General features: G+C 39.5%; 1 protein-coding gene across 4 annotated transcripts in view; it reads left to right on the forward strand.

The window, feature by feature from the left end:
* Positions 1–617: 617 nt before the first annotated feature.
* The window catches only part of MACO1 (macoilin 1), a 59,414-nt gene continuing 42,327 nt past the window's right edge, over positions 618–17,704 (forward strand). The window contains exons 1-4 of one of the 4 annotated variants that reach the window (XM_080654987.1): positions 618–666; positions 1,277–1,529; positions 13,863–14,004; positions 15,450–15,576. In XM_080654987.1, coding sequence (XP_080511113.1) covers positions 1,450–1,529; positions 13,863–14,004; positions 15,450–15,576 — 349 coding nt within the window. In that variant the 5' untranslated portion in view covers positions 618–666; positions 1,277–1,449. Of the gene's footprint in view, positions 667–1,196; positions 1,530–11,271; positions 11,391–13,862; positions 14,005–15,449; positions 15,577–17,704 lie in introns of those variants that run through there. The other 3 variants (XM_080654988.1, XM_080654986.1, XM_080654989.1) reach the window with 3 other exon arrangements.

Raw genomic sequence — 17,704 nt, forward strand, 5'->3', positions numbered from 1 at the left:
ATGCCTGGGTTTCCAGCTCGATCCCCAGTGGGGGGCGTGCAGGAGGCAGCTGATCAATGATTTTCTCTCATTATTGATGTTTCTATCTCTCTCCCTCTCCCTTCCTCTCTCTGAAATCAATAAAAAAATATTTTTAAAAAAAGATTGTTTCAAGTGTACAATTCTATAATACATCATCTGTATATTGCATTGTGTATTCACAATATTCATCAGATTTATGCTGATGTGCCAAAAGATTTATTTCCTTAACTTCATCTGTCCTTGTTTGTGGTTGGCACAAATGGATTTCTGCTATCTACCTCCCTGAGTAGAGTGATTTACGCTATTTATCCTCAGGATGGGGAGGAGAAGTGTAAACCATTTACTCTTTTCATCTCCCGCCTAGTCAGTCCTCGGTTCCTGGACCGGGCAGACACTGCTCCTACGCCCACGCTGGCTCTGTCCAGCAGGGGCGGTGCTCCCGGAGCCCGCCGCCCAGCCCGCCCTGCGGACGTGGAACCCAGGTTGCACCGCCCCACGCTCACACCAACAGCCTCGCGCGACGTCGCGCGCACCCACGGCCCCGCCCCCGTGACGTAACGCCAGGGGGCAGGACCGCAGTGGCCCCGCCCCACGCTTCCTCCGATTGGCCGCCGCGCTGTCATCACCTCGCGGGAAGCTGGCAGGGTATGTGCGTGTGCGTGTGTGTCTGTGTGTGTGGTTTGCTTTGTCATTTATACCCCCATCGCGCACTGACGCGGCCGGCCTGGTCCAGTGGTCCAGGAACCGCAGAAAAGGTCCCCGGCGCTGCCCCTGGAGGCTCCTGGACGGGGAAGATGCTGCGAGCTCCTTACATAATGACGCGACTGACTGGAGCACATGTCAGCGCAGAACCAGTACATGCCCCAAACCCAGGCCTCATTGCTGCTAGTGATAGCCTAGTATGCTCTAGTATGGATTATACAGTAAAACGCACTCCAGTGATAATGAAGGGTACAAGGCATAATATAGGATGTTATATTTATAGGGCCTATTTATAAGCCTCTATTTAAATATTTTCTGATAGGCCCAGGCACTGGCCCAGACACCATAATGATTGGCGCATTTTTCTGTCCTTCAAAGAGGCGGGTTCTCGAGTTCGTTTAGCCTTAGTAGGCCCTAGGATTGGCCAGCAGCGACGTAGCGGCGCCTTCGATTGGCCCCAAGGGCCGTCCGTCGGAGCCGAGGAGGCGGGGCAGGTGACTGGCTGGTGCTGGGGCGGGCGGGCCCCGGAATTGTCATTTCTTTGTTTCCGAAGGCGGAGGAGGCTCTGAACCCCCCTCCCTATCCTACCCCCTCCCCCGGGTGCTGGCTCCGTGTCTGCGTGACCGGCCCCAGGGGTAGAGTCCAGGCCCGACGAGGGGCGGGCCGGCGGCGGCTGAGGTGAGAGACGGCGGCGGCGGCGGCAGCACCCGGCCCCCCAGCGGGAGGATGAAGCGGCGGAACGCCGACTGCAGTAAGCTCCGCCGCCCCCTAAAGCGGAACCGGATCACCGAGGGCATATACGGCAGGTGAGCGGCCGCATCCCGGCCCCCGACGGCCTGGACCCCGAGGCCCCCGGCCGCTCCAGAGGGTCCCAGCCCCGTTATGTAACCCCGACTAGGCCGCACGCCCGCGCTGGGGGCTCTTCAGTGGAGCGCTGCACTGGGGGCCCAGCCCGCCCGCCGGGGTCCGCCCCGGGGGCGCGGGGCGGGGCCGAGGGCCGCCGGCTTGGCTGGGAGGGAGCGGCGGGCGCGGGCTGAGGGAGCCGCCGCGCCGCCGTTGGAAGCGCCGGCCCCCCCCGGGGGGGAGGGGCTGCGAGCCCCCTCCCGGCCCACGCCCCCCAGCCTGCGTCGCACACCCCGAGGGCCGCTCCGGGGGCCGACTGGCCTCGGCTGGCCCAGCCCCGCTCTGCCTTGGGAGTCGCCGGCCTGAGCCCGGAGGCTCGAGGACCATATGCACTGGGGGGCAAGGCTAACAAAGTTGGGAGCAGGCAGTGTCCCCGCGGTCCCGGGCAGACCGGGCAGGTGACCACATCGCCCCATCTTTCGCTTTCTACTTCTCTTATGGGATCTCAAACTTGGCACCGAGGGCTGAAGCCGATACCCCCAAATCATGCCCTGTGGCCCCACTCCAGACTCAGAAGGAGCTGATGATCATTTTGTCAACAAACATTATTTTGACAATTACAAGTGGATGGTGATTTTTCGAACCTTTCCAAATGGATTTTCTCCAAATTCGCAATTTTTTTTTTCTCCAAGAGAAAGGCAGTGTGCCTTTAAAGAGAAATTGAATTCAGTACTCTGGGGGGGGAGGGGTGGCGGTGGGGGAGAGGAGAACAGGTTCATGGGGCAACTTAGTGACAATCACTGCTACCCCGAGCAGAATTTGTGTACGACTGCTATTTTCTGGTTCTCAGGATGTTAATTCTAAATGATACTTGCCTTGATAAAGAAATGATTTCAGTGGAGAAGTAATTAGTTTACAAAGGAGAATTCTCAGCACGTGGATATAGATTAAATTGAGTCCTCATGGTGTTTTACAGGTTAGCATATTTCTCTAAGCTGTGGGACTTCAAGAAATATGTGAGTTAGCTGATGACACCCAGTTGTCTGAGCATAACTGTACACCTTGCACATGCTGCTGTTTACACGAACGGAATGATTTCTTTTCCCAAGCAACTGACTACTGTAAACATTGGGGTTTTTCTTTATTTCACGTTTAAAAGCATTAAGAAGTCAAAGTAAAAAGTCCTTCAATATCTTCCTATGTAAGAGCCATAGATCATAGGAATAATTCATTCATTCAACAAATACCTACACCATATGCTAGGCCTCTTCTAGCCAGTAAGAAGACAGCATTGAGTAAAATAGACCAAAATCCATGCTGAATTAATCAAACCTGACCGTTTTAACTAGGACTGTAAAAGGGAAAAACTATTTTTTCCCCTATAGATTTATGGATGGGGGAAAGCTCTCTTCAAGTTACACACACTATAATTCTTGAATAACAAAATGGCTTTTTTTTTCCTGGCTATTGAAAAAGATTTGAACAACTAAATATTAATACTGACTCAAGAATAGAAAAAGTATATGAAGCAGAGTTGGTAGACAAAGGACAACTGTAGCATTTTAATGGCTATTTACAGTAACGATGTACTTCCATTTATAGAGAGAAGATTGGGAATCCCGTATTTACATGTCTGCTACTGTATTTCAACTTCTCTTTGTATTTGAACAAATATACCCTGTTTAGTACCTGTCCCATTATAACCACTCAGTCAATGTGAATCAATGTGAAGAAGTGAATTCATTGTCTAGTGAAAATTATTTTACTGATGATCTTTTGTAATTTCCATTCTTACATTAAAGATTAATAGTAAATACCTAATGCAAGTGATTTAGAATTTCATATGTAAAATTTTAAGAAACCAACAACGCTTCAGCTTTCAAATCTGTTTGCTTTCCTCTGTATGGCATTAAGTCAGTTGTTAATAAAAGACCTAAATATATTTTTACATCATAAATGAGTGTTTCATTATCTGTTTCTTGGTTTATATTACGGAGTATTGGACTGAAGAATAAGATCATAGGTGGTTTTCCCCCCAATTCTGTTCTTAAGAGAAGATTTAGAAAATTTATAATCATTTCTGAAGCAAACAGATTGAGTGAGCTAGTTATAAATTGTGATGCTTGAGGATTTGTGAATATCAAATTTCTGTTGATCATCAAATTTAAGTCTATCCTAAATTGTTTTTCACACCATCTATTGCCCATTTTGTTTCTCAACATCTAGCCAATTTTGGTCTTATTAAACAGAGAACTTCCTTTTTATTTTTTTTCTTTGAGGCTCTGTTGACAGTTTTGACAGCTATTGTCCACTGTTTTATAGCATAACCTTTCATGGATTTATATTTTTTTCTCAGTCTGTACAACTTTCTGAGCTTTGGTGTAGCAAAGAGGCAGCTGTGCTAAGGAGAGTATTGAACTGCTGGCATTAGGAGACCTAGGTTCATTCTCAGAATCCCACTTTGAACAGGCAGGGCATCCACAGCTTTGATCGCCAGTTCTCTCATCTATCAGATGAGTTTTGAGAACTAAAGGAGATATGTGCAGTTTGTGAAACTCTATAAATTCTAGCATGCCATAGAAATATTACTTGCCATGTTATCACATGTTTGGCTTATTCTTTAAAGAGGTAAAGAGGCAGGAAAGACTATAAAATTTGGTACAACTATAAACAACAGTCGAGTAGTCAAAACAAGGGTCAGTTGCTGCTTGGTCTTGAAAAAAATCCTGTTGCTGATCTGTTATTAATCATGGGCTCCAATCCAACAACTGTGACTGAGGTGATTATCAAATGAGAGCATTATTGTCAGTATAATGGCTGTGATAGAATTTTTTTTCAGGGGCAAGATAGAAGGAAAATGGATTTTAGACATGATATTAATGTTAGCTGCATTTAGATATATGCTCATTATTTGAAAATTGAAATGTTTAGAAATATGTTAGTCTAGTCAAGTTAATCAAGAATGAGAGAAAGGAAACAGGAATGGTGATCATTTTCTTTTACATAATTAAGGGCTAAAATTCAGTGTCATTAAAAAAAAAAATCTGAGCCAACACAGAGCCTGACACAGAGTAAGAATTCAGTGCTCAATAAATATTGAGTGAGTGAATTGATAGATGAATATAAGCTAATCCAATCCACTGATTTAAGAACCTGCATTGTTCAAGGAATTATGGAAGGTTACAGGATAAGACAGACAGTTCTTTGTCTTCAAAGAGTTTACAGTCTAGTAGGTCATAGTAATTCCTCTTAAATTTGTGCAGTGGTTTTGAGGTTCTAAAGAACTTTGAGTTCTGTTCAAATAAAAATATTTGTGTTGACTTAAATTTTAGTGTGCTGTTTCAGTGGTTCACCTGATACATTAACAGCTTTATTTTGCCCTGTGCTATTTTATGATGAAATAGATACTGAAGTGAGGGAATATTTTCTAACTCAAAGAGATAGATGTGAAAGTACTATGGAAGTTATAAACACAAGTTATTAATAAGGAAAGTAAGATGAATAATTCTACTAAACTATTGCATAGCAGAGGTCCTCGAGTTTTATGGCAGTGGTCTCTCCCGGAGTTTGCCTTCACACATGCACCAGACACTCCCAACAGTCATATCTAATTATGGGAAGTGATTCTCCAGGCGAAGTGGGGTAACATTTGTTTAAAGTCTCTACAGTTAAAATTGTTACTTACCTAAGTAAGTATAATAAGAATTTTAAGTAAGTCATGTGTTTTAAGCTTCAGGAAACTATTTTATAGCTTTGTTACTGATGATTGAAGAAAGCACCTCTTCATTTGTGAATTTATGAATATTTCCTGCCATCGTACTGGATTGGTTCTGCATGTAGCATGTTTCCTGGAGCTTAGGCAGTGCAATACTGTACCTGACTCTTACATTTTTATAGCTTAGTGTCGTAAAACTAGGACTGAGGACTTCACTGGCATATATACCTTTTCCCATCTTTGTTTCAGAGAAGAGTTTTCTAGCCTTTAACTTTTTAATTGGTCAATTTGCATCCTTCTGAGCTTCCTAATGTCCTTTTTCAGACCCTTGTCTGAATTATCTGGTCTCTAGAGATTTCACTTTACTGCTTTTCCTGCCTCCTTAATGATGTTGCTTTGCCTAAGCCTAGTTTGACTCCTTTGGGCTTTGTTTATTAAAGCCACTGGAGGCTGGTATGACCCTTGGCTGCCTTGATTTTACATGTGTTCTGCAACTGAAACCCCAGATACCAATGTTGCAATCTCACAGCCTAAAAGCATTTTGGTAACTTGGTAGGCTTAACGTCAACAGTGCTGGACCTGACATAAAAGTGATAAATTCGGTATTGTTTTAGAGGGGTGTTGGTACAATGGGGTAGGTACAATCGAGAAATTGAAATGTTTTCACTAACTTTTCCAGCGAGGTGTTTAGCCAAACCTTTTTATTTGTAGTTTCTATAAAATACATTTTAAAAAATCTGCCACACTGGAATTTTGTACTTAATTTTTGCTAGTAGTGTACTATGTTATAAAAAGAAAAAGTATTTTCCTCCAACTTTCATTTATGATTCTTCTTTTCTGAGCACTCTTGGCAGTTTAGTTTCATTAGATGTTTTGAAAATTCCCTTTAAATTGGTGCTACCATTTGAAGCTGGGAAAAGAGAGAACATGATAGATTTCAGATTTGCTTAAAAGCTTCCTGTTTTATCAGTGATATTCTTTTTTTCTTCATATTGAGTCCTTATGGCCTTTCTTGAACTCCATTGATGTTTCTATCTCTCTCTCCCCCTCCCTTCCTCTCTGAAATCAATATAAATATATTTAAAAACAAACACACAAACCCAAAGTGTCAGCCAGTTTCTTATTACCCCACCAGATTTCTCCTCTATTAAAAAAAAAAAATCAATATAGCCCTGGCTGGTATGGCTAAGTTGGTTGGAGCATCCTTTGGTACACCAAAAGATGGCAGGTTCGATTCCCCATCAGGGCACATTTCCAGGTTGTGGGTTCAATCTCCAGTCAGGGCACATGCAGGAGGCAGCCCATCAATGTTTCTCTTTCACATCAATGTCTATCTGTGCCTCCCTCCCTCCCTCCCTCCCTCCTTCCCTCCTCTCTCCGTCGTCCTCTCCCTCCCTCGCTCTGTCTAAAAATAAATAAATAAAATAAGAATCAAGTAGATATGACAACAATGCAAAGTGTGATCCTGGACTGGGATCTGTCTATCTGTCTACCTTCCTATCTACCTATCTATCACTATAAAGGACATTAGTGAGATAATTACTGAAATTTGAATAAAGTCTATAAATCACACAGTAATACTATAGTAATGTTAATTTCCTGATATTGATAATTGTGCTGTGATTATATGAGACTATCCCTGTTTTCAAGAAATCTAGGAGTAAAAGGGCATTATGTCTGTATTTATTTTTAAATGGTTTAGGAAAAAATAATATGTGTACATATATAGGGAGAGAATAATAACAGAAACATGATAAAATGTTTTTATCATTTGTGACATCTGGGTGAAAGATATGTGGGAATTCTTTGTACTATTTACGCAATTTTTCTCTTAAGTCTAAAATTATTTCAAAATGAATAGTTAAAAAAATAAAAGTAACACATTTGTTACAAAAAAAAATTAAAGCAGCCCTGGCCAGGTAGCTCAGTTGGTTAGAGTGTCCTCTCATATGCCAAGGTTGTGGGTTTGATTTCCAGTCAGGGCATATACAAGAAGCAACCAATGAATGCATACATAAGTGGAACAGCAAATCTCTTTCTCTCTTTCTCTCTCGCTCTCTCCCTCTCTCCCGCTTCCTCTCTTTCTCTTCCTCCCTCTTCCCCTGTCTCTAAAAGCAACAACAACAAAATTTTTTAAAAATTAGAGCAATATGACAGTGGATATGTCTAATGTGAAGAACCTTAGCACTCCTGCTCTGGGATGTCCACTGTTATCTAATTTATAAGATAGTTCCTTTTTTTCTATAAAGCAAACGTATTTCTTTCTTAACAGAAATAGGGTTCTATTTCACATAAAATTTCTTGGCATTTCTCCTCATTTAGTCTCTTGCCCATTTCTTTACCTACGGATTTATTTTTTTTTAGCAGCAATATAGCATTTTATGTAGAATTCACTCTATTCTCCGTGGTCTTGTAACTCCCATTTCTGTGCTCTTTCAGTGGTGCCCTCCAGCCTATGAGCTGCCTGTTTCTCAGGCTTCTTTCCTATAAAATGGTAATAACTACGCTTCCTAGTTCACAGTTGTAAGGGTAAAATGAGATAATTAATATGAAAGCATTTGGAAAAGTTACAAGTGTGATATAAGTGAAGGTGTGGTTGGGTATTGAAGATGTGAAGCGTAACACTTAATTTACTTATGAAATGAGTTCCTAATGTTTATTCAACATTAACATAGTTTTTTAGAGCCTGTGGGTTGTTTTATTTCTCTGGATGTTTTACTTCTCTCTCCATCCCAAACCCCATGGAGTTCACACTGTTGAAAGTATTTTTGAAGCAGAAATTCTCCATTTGCATTAGGTTATAATACCTGTCCTTGATATCTCTGTAGTCTACATAATCTTTTATAGAAGTACTATACCACACAATTCTTAAAACCTCTTAGAGTGATTCATTCTAGGTGTATTTTTCTTTTTAAATTGGACATATTTCACACTGATAGATTTGTCGTCATATACATTGGATGTATATGTATGAGTTTGTGTGTATGTATGTGTAAATGTGTAATTGACCCTAGAAAGGTTCTCTTTGCAGTCTGCCGGAGGCTAAAATAGAAAAGAGAAATATGGAATAGCTTAGGTCTTCTCATGCTGCTTCCCTTTTCTGGATTTTACACAAGGATGTGATTGCAGAATGCAGCACCAGTTTTAGTCCAATTCATCTGGAGGCTCAGACACAACTTTCTGTGGTCCACCGTTTTACTATATTAGAAATTAAGACAGAAAAATGTAAAACAATTGCTAGTTTATATAAAAATAACAATAACAAATCCATGAGAAGAGTAATGTTGTTTTATATTTTTGCAGATTTCTTTCATGTCAGGCTTAATAGAAGACACTTCTATTAAGAACCCCTTCTGTAGTCAGAACCAGTGGCAGGTAGGCCAACTGGAGTGATAGTTTGGCATCTAGAACAAGGCTGATTAGATTCATTTCTTCCTAAAGAAGAATAATCGGAATAGATTGGTAGCAGGTGCTTGGTAATCCTTCAGGCAGAAGCTGTATTTGTTATCTTTGTTCATGTTGCTTTGTGAGGCACCCTTCCCAGTCACCTATGCATCATCTCTCCCTCTACCTTCATTGTAAGTGTACTTTGATAAAAGCCCTGCTGGCAGTCCTAAACACTCTTATTCGTTGCAGAACAGTTGTTCAACAAATATTTAAGCTCCTGCAGTGTGCATGGCACTGTGCTGGGCACTGAGGATAAAGCAGGGAACAAAATGGGCAGCTCCTCTGTTCTTGTGGACTTTGCATTTAAACTGTTAATTACACAGAATATTATTTAATTATAACTTTGATTAAATATTCTTATGGCACAGCATGTGATGTGAGCATATAATTGGTAACTGTTTTTGCTTTTGGGTCAGGGAGGGCTTTGTTGAGGAAGTGAGGTTCATGTGTGTGCTGAAGGATGAGTAGTAATGAAAGTGTACCTCATGTAATTTAAATTGTATTTAGGTAGGGATTTTGTTTGTGACTTAGAAAGTAATGTAGAAAAATGGAAGATTTAACCCTGAACAATTTGAATGTTCCCAGTTAAGGGAAGTACAACTAACAGTTTGGAGATAAGTACTGATTATCTGAGCAGATCATTGTCTTCTTTTTGAGACATTGTAGATTTCAGTGGAAGTTCCATGACTGGCGATTGAACCAGCAACCTTGGCGTATCAGGATGACATTCTAATCAACTGAGCTACCTGGCTAGAGCCTCAGATTTTAATGTATGCACAGATGGCCCAGGGAATCTGGTTCAAATACAGGCTTAGATTAAATAGACCCAGGGTAGGCCCTGAAATACTGCTTTTCTTAAAAGCTCATACATGATGCTGGTGCTGCTGTTCATGGACCACACTTGGAGTAGCAAGACTATATGTACACATTATAAGACTTAAACAGGAATACCAGCTGAATAAGAGACTGGATGAATATTCTAGAGGTGATGCCCAATAGGGAGAGATATTTGATAACAGAAGACAAAATAGTTTGGTGTAAGAAGTTATCTTGCTACCACAGAAAGCTAAAAGCAATTCACAGTTACTATTACAGAGGACAGGAAAGCTAGGGATTGAGATAAATGTCCACTAGCACAGCCAGTGAAATATTCCACAGAGTCATTTCTGTCGAGAGGACCAAGTGAACTAAATGGTCATTAGTCTGCCTAGGGAAAAGGTCAGGTACTGAGGATTGATGGCCACCCCGTGGTAATTATGTGGACTCTAAAAATGATCTGTGACAAGCAACTAAAGATACTAGAGAGGAAGGTGCACTTGACTTGGAAAAAGAACATTTAATACTACTTCTTGTTATTCATAGATGATTATTCCATAGATGGAGGGTACTGCTAAATAGATTTAGGTTAAAAAAAAGTTGCAAATGGCAAAGATAGAAATAAAATGGGAAAAAAGGGAATCTTATAGTTAATACCAGTTTGAAAGAATCACCACCATTAAGCCTATTAATTGCACGTCTCTTTTTTATTTCACTGGCGCCCAAAATAAAAGCTTATAAGACTGTCAAAAGACATCACTTGTCTGCCCTTCTTTCATATATTATTATGGAAAATATCTTTTTGTTATAGTTATGCTTTTAAATTTTTTTCAAGATGTTTTATAGTTCTTAGTAAATTTATTTGGATCAGAGAATTAAAGTAAATCAAGTTAGCATGTTATTAACTGTATGTATAAAATATTTTCTATTTAATCATATTTTCTTTGTGGTTTATTTTTCTAAGAATATGTCCATTTCGTCTAGGTTGTCCAGTTTGTTGGAGTAGAGTTGTTCATAGTACTTTTTTACAATCCTTTGTGGGGTCTGTTGTTACTTCACCTCTTTCATTTCTGATTTTGTTTGTTTGGGTCCTCTCTCTTTGTTTCTTGGTGAGCCTGGCTAGAGGTTCATCAATCTTGTTTATCCTTTCAAAGAACCAGCTCTTGGTTTTATTGATCTTTTGTATTGTTTTTTTGGTCTCTATGTCATTTATTTCTGCTCTGATCTTGTTGCTCTTTTTGTAATTCTTTAAGTTGTAGGGTTAGATAATTTATTACCATTTTTTTCTTGTTTTTTGAGGTAGGTCTATAGAGCTATGAACTTCCCTCTCAGGACTGCTTTCACTGTGTCCTATAGATTTTGGTTCTTCGTGGTTTAAGATAAATATTTAAGTTATAATGACTTAAAACCCTGTCTACTTTTCTCACCCTTTAGAATATCATGTCTTTGGATTTGGCAAAATTATATGACCTTCACTACATTTAAAGAAAGGAATTAGGGGTTCTACAGTGATGAGCAGTCGTTTTAGGTTACTTGTCTTTGAACTTTTGTATATTAACCAATAGAAGGACAATGGACATAATTTACTAGTAAAGAGGACTAAGAGAATACTAAATCAGGCAACTGTCATAAACTTTTTAAAACCCTCTAAGACTGAATTCGTAGACTTCAAGATTCGTTCTAGAGTAAAATCAACTTTGTTAATTAGATTGCTTCTTGATTTTTAGACGCAGGCCCACCTAAAAGGGGAGACTGAGAAAAGCTGAGGGTATGGCATATGTTTGTAAAAAATCAACTTTCCTTCTAAACTGACTCAGTAAGAACTGGGTGTCAAGGAACATCAAAGGTATGCGAGTCTTTGTTTGAAAAGAAATGAAATGTGTAAAAGGGGATTCCCTTGAAGTTACTGAATTGAAAGAGTAGTCACTGTAACAGAGATGATCATTTTTGTGTTGCCTTAGGTTTAAATGATTGAGTATTTTAAAAGTGTTCAATAGGCTGCCATTCTATGGATAATGCTATAGTGGCATGGAATGTTGCCCGTTAGACTGGGTTCCTGCCATGCATGGGAGCATTTGGGGCAGGAACAGTTGGTAGTACTCTACCTTTTCCACCTGGAGAATAGTATGACTAGAGACATGATGAGGTACAGCTACATTCCAAAGGCAGTCCCATGGAAAAAATGAGTCATCAGAGAAGTAAATACATTTCCATGCTATTTTTTAAAATATTTTTTATTGACTTTTTTTAAGAGAGAGGAAGGAAGAGAGATAGAAACATTGATGAGAGAGAAACATCAATCAGCTGCCTCCTGCACGTGCCTAAACCCAGTCTGACTGAGAATCGAACCGGTGACCTCTTGTTTCATGGGTCGGTGCTCAACCATGGAGACACACCGGCCAGGCAATTTCCATGCTATTTCTTAAATGCCTTCGAAACATGGACGAACGGCTATTATTTCTTCTTTAAAACCTAGAAACAAGAAAAAAAAGCCTTTCAGTTTTAAAGCCAAGTAGCTTGGCAGTCTAGCGGCAAGCTATTTGTGCTCCTGAATGCTTGCATGATTCAGTTGTTCCTTCTAATAAAATATGCCTTGCTTTCCCCTGGATCAGTGATGGGATTTAACGGGTGAGAGTGAGGGCCCTGTTCTCATCTGGCTAACATGACTAGTGAAATGAAACTAAAAGGCTGAGTTTAGGATTCAAGCCTGTGTTCTGCTGGTTTACCTTGGGTTCCTCTATTCTACAGTAAACCTTTTAGTTGAAACTTATTTACTGTTAAGCCCAAAGAGTTCTACCAAGAATTGGTATTAGAAATTGACCTTAGTTGCAAATTATGGATATCATTATGGTACTGTATTATTGAGGGTCGTATGTGTTTGTTCTTGACATCTTTCCCTGTATAGCTTCAGAGGGCACAGAAAGAGTCCTCAGTGGTGGATTCTGTTTTTGTTGTTTCCTCCAGAGGTATATACTTTTTTTGTATATTACTTTATTTCAAAATTATTTCATAAAAGTCTTGATTTTTGTTGTTACTGATATATATTCAAACAGCTAATTTAATCACGGCATTTTTGGAATATTTGTATTGCAAAACACCATGCAAGGCTCTAGCCCAAGTCAAAGTGAATTTTATCTCCAATCGGTATATTTTTGAAAACCTTTTTAAAAAATCCTCACCCAAAGATACGTTTTATTGATTTTTAGAAAGAGAGGAAGGGGGAGGGAGGGGAGGGAGGGATGCAGGGAGGGTGGGAAGGAGAGAGAGAGAGAGCGCTGAGAGAAACATCCATTGGCTGCCTTCTGTACCTGTCCGGGCCAGGGATTGAACCTGAAATCTACGTATGTGCCCTGATTGGGAACTGAACCTGCAGCTTTTTGGTGTATGGACTGATGCTCCAATCAACCCAGCCAGGGCTAGAAAACCTTTTTTTAAAAATACCTAAATTTAACCTGCTCTAGAATTGGCTTAAGGACCTAGAATTAGGGGTTTATTGATGGGTAGAATTTGAAGACTTCTATTATCTATTATACAGTTAATGAACTGGAAGAATGGACATGAAAAATATATTTTTTAATCCATGCCCTTACCTTGTTTTGAGCTCTGTGGTGGTTAGATACGTGTTCTGACTGGCTTATCAGAGTATGTTTCTGTTTAACGTAAGTCCAGAGGGAACTGGGAGCGCACATTTACAGAGCAAGGCCGGGACACTTTGGGGTTTTTTCTTTAATGTGTGCTTTTTTGTGCCCTCACAGCCCTCAGTGTTGGCATCTGCTCCCTAAGTTGGTTTCTGGCTCTTTTGGGAAGTCATTTGTTTTTAATTTGGTTAATGCAGATGAAAACTACATAGAGAGGCAAAAGGAGAAATGGGGGAAAAGACACAATTCTTCAAGCATGTAGGGATGTGCATAAAGAATTTCAAAGACTTCATACAGGTATAAAGAGGTAGGGAAACAGCAAATTTGAAGCCTTTCAACTGGGACGTTTTCTTCTAATGAAGAAGAGCTTGAAAGCTGTAATTTTGAAAGTGTTGCAGTGTTTGAAGTCAGACAGCACATTTTAAAATAATGGTGAAATTTAATTTTTCCCCACCTTAAATGGAATTAAGCATAATTTGGTCATCATTTTATTTTGATAGTTGTGGGTCCCCGAATGAATACCAGAGCTTTGAAATTTTAGATGGCCCACGGCAACACCTTCATTGTTTTCATGGTATATGAAGATATTTTTTGTCTCTTTTAAGCAAAACAGTGCGTTTTTCTCTTTCTAGTTCTTCACAAATGACCTTGAATTAATTACTGATTTTTATATTTTGCAGTACATTTTTATACCTGAAATTTCTGGTAGTGTGGGCACTTGTCCTCCTGGCAGATTTTGTCCTGGAGTTCAGATTTGAATACCTGTGGCCGTTTTGGCTTTTCATCAGAAGCGTCTATGATTCCTTCAGATACCAGGGACTGGTATGTTTATTAATACATGTTTTCCAAGTATAATGAATTTAATAAATCTTCCAAGAAAATCTTCAATAATTGATAATGAAACTGTTTAAGGTAGATTTTATTAGTAATACTTAGGGGACTGTATTGAGCTAAGTAGGGTCTGTGAACTGACGCTAAGGCCCATTGATCAAATCATAATCCCTCCTCCTCTATCATTGCAGTGAAAAGAAGGGAAGGGAAGGAGGTCTCCCGGAGGGAGACAGAGTAGTGGAGGAAGAATAGTTACCCTGTTCTACTCTAAAATGTCTCTGGAGCCCCTATCACTGTGCTCCTGATTGGCTTAGAGTTAGAGCAGTGCTTCCCAAACTTTATGGTTTCAGAACCTGTTTACATTCTTAAAAATTACTGAGGACTCCAAAGAGCTTTTATTTATGAGGGTTATATCAATCCATATTTACTATATTAGAAATTAAAACAAAAGCTTAAATATTTAATTCACTTAAAAAATAATAAACTTATTACCTGTTAATACAAATTGCATTTTTTAAATGAAAAAATAAATATATTTTCCAAAACAAAAAAAAAAATAAAAGATTGACTATAGTTTTGCAAATTTATATAATGTCTGGCTTAATGGAAGACAGCTGGATTTTCATATTTGCTTCTGAACTCAGTTGATTGCAATATCATATATCATGTAGCTTCTGGAAAACGCCACCATACTCTTGAGAGAATGATTGTGGAAAAGACAGATAACATCTTAGTATTATTATGAAAACAGTTTTGACCTGGAAGACTTGCTGAAAGGATCTCAAAGACCCCCAGAGATCCCCAGACCATGTGTTGAGAATTGCTGGTTTAGATCAAGGGCACAGGTCTTTAGTTCTGTTGTGTTCCATAGCCATATCTTACACTTGTAACTCTTTCTACCTGGGCATGGTGCTTTGGTCAGAGTCAATCCCTGCCTTGAAAAGATGGTTTTGAGCTCATGTCCCATTGGTAATAAGTAGAGGTGTATCCCGAGGAAAGCTGCGTAATTAAAATCACTAACATCAGCCCAATTCTTATTACTTAGTTTGGTTCATATGTGCTCCAGTAGCCTACCCTTTAAGAATGAGGCTCTTTAGGAATGTATTGTAAGGAGAGAGGAGACTTTTCTGTGTTAAAATGCTAGTTCTTTTATTAACCTACCTGTGGAGTCCAAGTGAACTCACTTGAACCAACCTCAGTTTATTCTAGTCCAGTTCTTCATGATTTGAAGCCATAAACAAGATTACTCTTTAACATTAAATTAACACTACTTTTTATATGGTTGATTTTAAATGTTTAAAATTTCCTGTTATAACTTGCTCTGTAGTTATTGCATGGCAGTTCAGAGATTTTGTCCAACATATTTTTAATAATCTCTGTTTGAAAATAACAGGTTCTAAGAGGTGTTTCTTATTTTGTTTTGTTTTTCCCTTTAGGCCTTCTCAGTGTTTTTTGTTTGTGTAGCATTCACGTCAAATATCATATGTCTGCTGTTCATCCCCATACAATGGCTTTTTTTTGCTGCTAGCACATATGTATGGGTTCAGTACGTATGGCACACAGGTAAGTCTTAATTCTTAGGTGGACAAAAATCTTAGATTCAGGCTTTTTAAGTGTGGTGATTAATCTTTAAATAAATTATTTAGAGTTCAGTTTAATGTAGACATTTTAAAGTTGTCTTTTCCTAATAGATTATGATATACCTTTAAAATATATTTTATTTTTTTTCATTATTAAATCAAAAGTTTAAGCCTTTATGACTTGATATCTCGATGATATACTGCTCTCATCATCATTTTGTTGTTGTTATTTTGTTAATCCTCACCTGAGGATATTTTTCCATTAATTTTTCAGAGAGAGTAGAAGGGAAAAGGGAGAGACAGGAAGAGAGAGACATCGATTGGCTGCCTCCCACAGGCGCCCCAACCAGGGCTGGGGTTTGAGCCCACAACCAAGACATGTGCCCTTGACTAGAATTGAACCTGGGACCCTTCAGTCTGAGGGCCAACATTCTATCCACTAAGCCAAATTGGCCAGGGCTCTCATCATCATTTTTAAAAAAAGTTTAAGTGATTTCTATTTAGGTAGACTTGAAGACAGCTATGTGCCAAATAGGAAAAATGTTCTGGGAGTTTCAGCATTGAAAGGAAGTCAGAGGTCATTTAGTTGAAGCCTTATTTGGTATAGCATTCCTCACACATGGTATTTAGTCTCTGATTGAAAACATATAGTGACAAGGCACTTACTAGTACTACTGTTGTTTTTGGGCATCTGTTATAGAAAGTTCTTTCTCATACTGAGCCAGAATTTTCTTCCTTATACTTTTGACCTAGTACGTCTTAACTGCTTTTGGACTTACTGATCTGACTTAGAGGATATAAAAAGGCTTTCTCCGGGAAAAATATATGGGACATACAAAACTTTTCATTAAAATTTCAGAGGAGCTGCAGGTCATCTCCTCAAGGCCAAATATTGGACCTCCTTGCATTAGAGCCACACTGAATAAGTGTAATCTCCATCCACATTAATATTTCCTTAGAGAGTTAAAGACGCTGTCATATCCTCTCAAGTCTTCTTTTCTGGAGGTAAAACATCTCTGGTTTCATCAGCTTTCCCTTGTGTGTTATTTTAAGCACCTCATCATCCTAATTTCCCTAGTTCTTAGTGTTTTGTTTTGTTTTTTAAGAATCCTTATCTTTTTTTTTTTTATTTAATGTTTTTATTGATTTCAGAGAAAAGAAGGGAGAGCGAGAGGGATAGAAACATCAGTGATGAGAGAGAATCATTCATCGGCTGCCTCCTGCACGTCCCACACTGGGGATTGAGCCCACAATTTGGGCATGTGCCCTAACAGGGATCAAACCATGACCTCCTCGTTCATGGGTTGACACTCAACCACTGAGCCACACCAATGAGGCCTTAGTAGTTCTTTTAACCAAAATTTATTGTTTCGGGTATGTTCTGACTTGAAGTTACACAGTCACCTCCTTTCTTCTTACTGCTATTTCAAATTAAGATGAAATGAGATGTTTTGACAGTTCCACTCCACTGTCAAAGACTGAACACCAGATGCATGGGGATGTGATCATTTAACTTGTCTGCAAAGCTGCCTGAAACTTGATTCTTAGGACCAGCTGCAACCTGTAGGATTTTGACCACTTAGGGAGCACCAGCTAATAAAAGCTCTCTGGAGCAACATTCATCCTCTTCTCCAAGTTGCTAAGAGGGTGGTGTTGGCCCACGTAGAAGACGCAGTTCAGCTCCATTATTTAAAGTATCCATCACGAGCATGGTTTTCTCCATCTCCATCTTCACCACTCTTTCATATATGACTTGATTTATAAGCTAGCATGATGGTTTCTGAGTGTGCTTTCCTCTAATTAAAGAGATTTTCCTACACTTCAGTTTTTACTTGTATTTCCTTGTCTTGGGCCTGTTTCCAGTGAGTTACCATTTACAGTAGTCACTGTCTCTAGGTCTCAATTTACTCTTTGTCATATGAAAGTGGAGTAATCTAGATAATATTTAAGGGAGCCTTCCAGCTCAGATAATCTATGACTCTGATGAACTAATGATTTCCTAAATTACTTTAATAATGTCTCAGTAGTTGAGAAAAAACTACTCATATAACTATTAATAGAATCTACTGGGAATGAGTTTGGTGGGTGACCCACAGGGCAGCAATGAAGCT

This window comes from Plecotus auritus, assembly GCF_963455305.1.
Source record: "Plecotus auritus genome assembly, chromosome: 2".
Classification (NCBI taxonomy): domain Eukaryota; kingdom Metazoa; phylum Chordata; class Mammalia; order Chiroptera; family Vespertilionidae; genus Plecotus; species Plecotus auritus.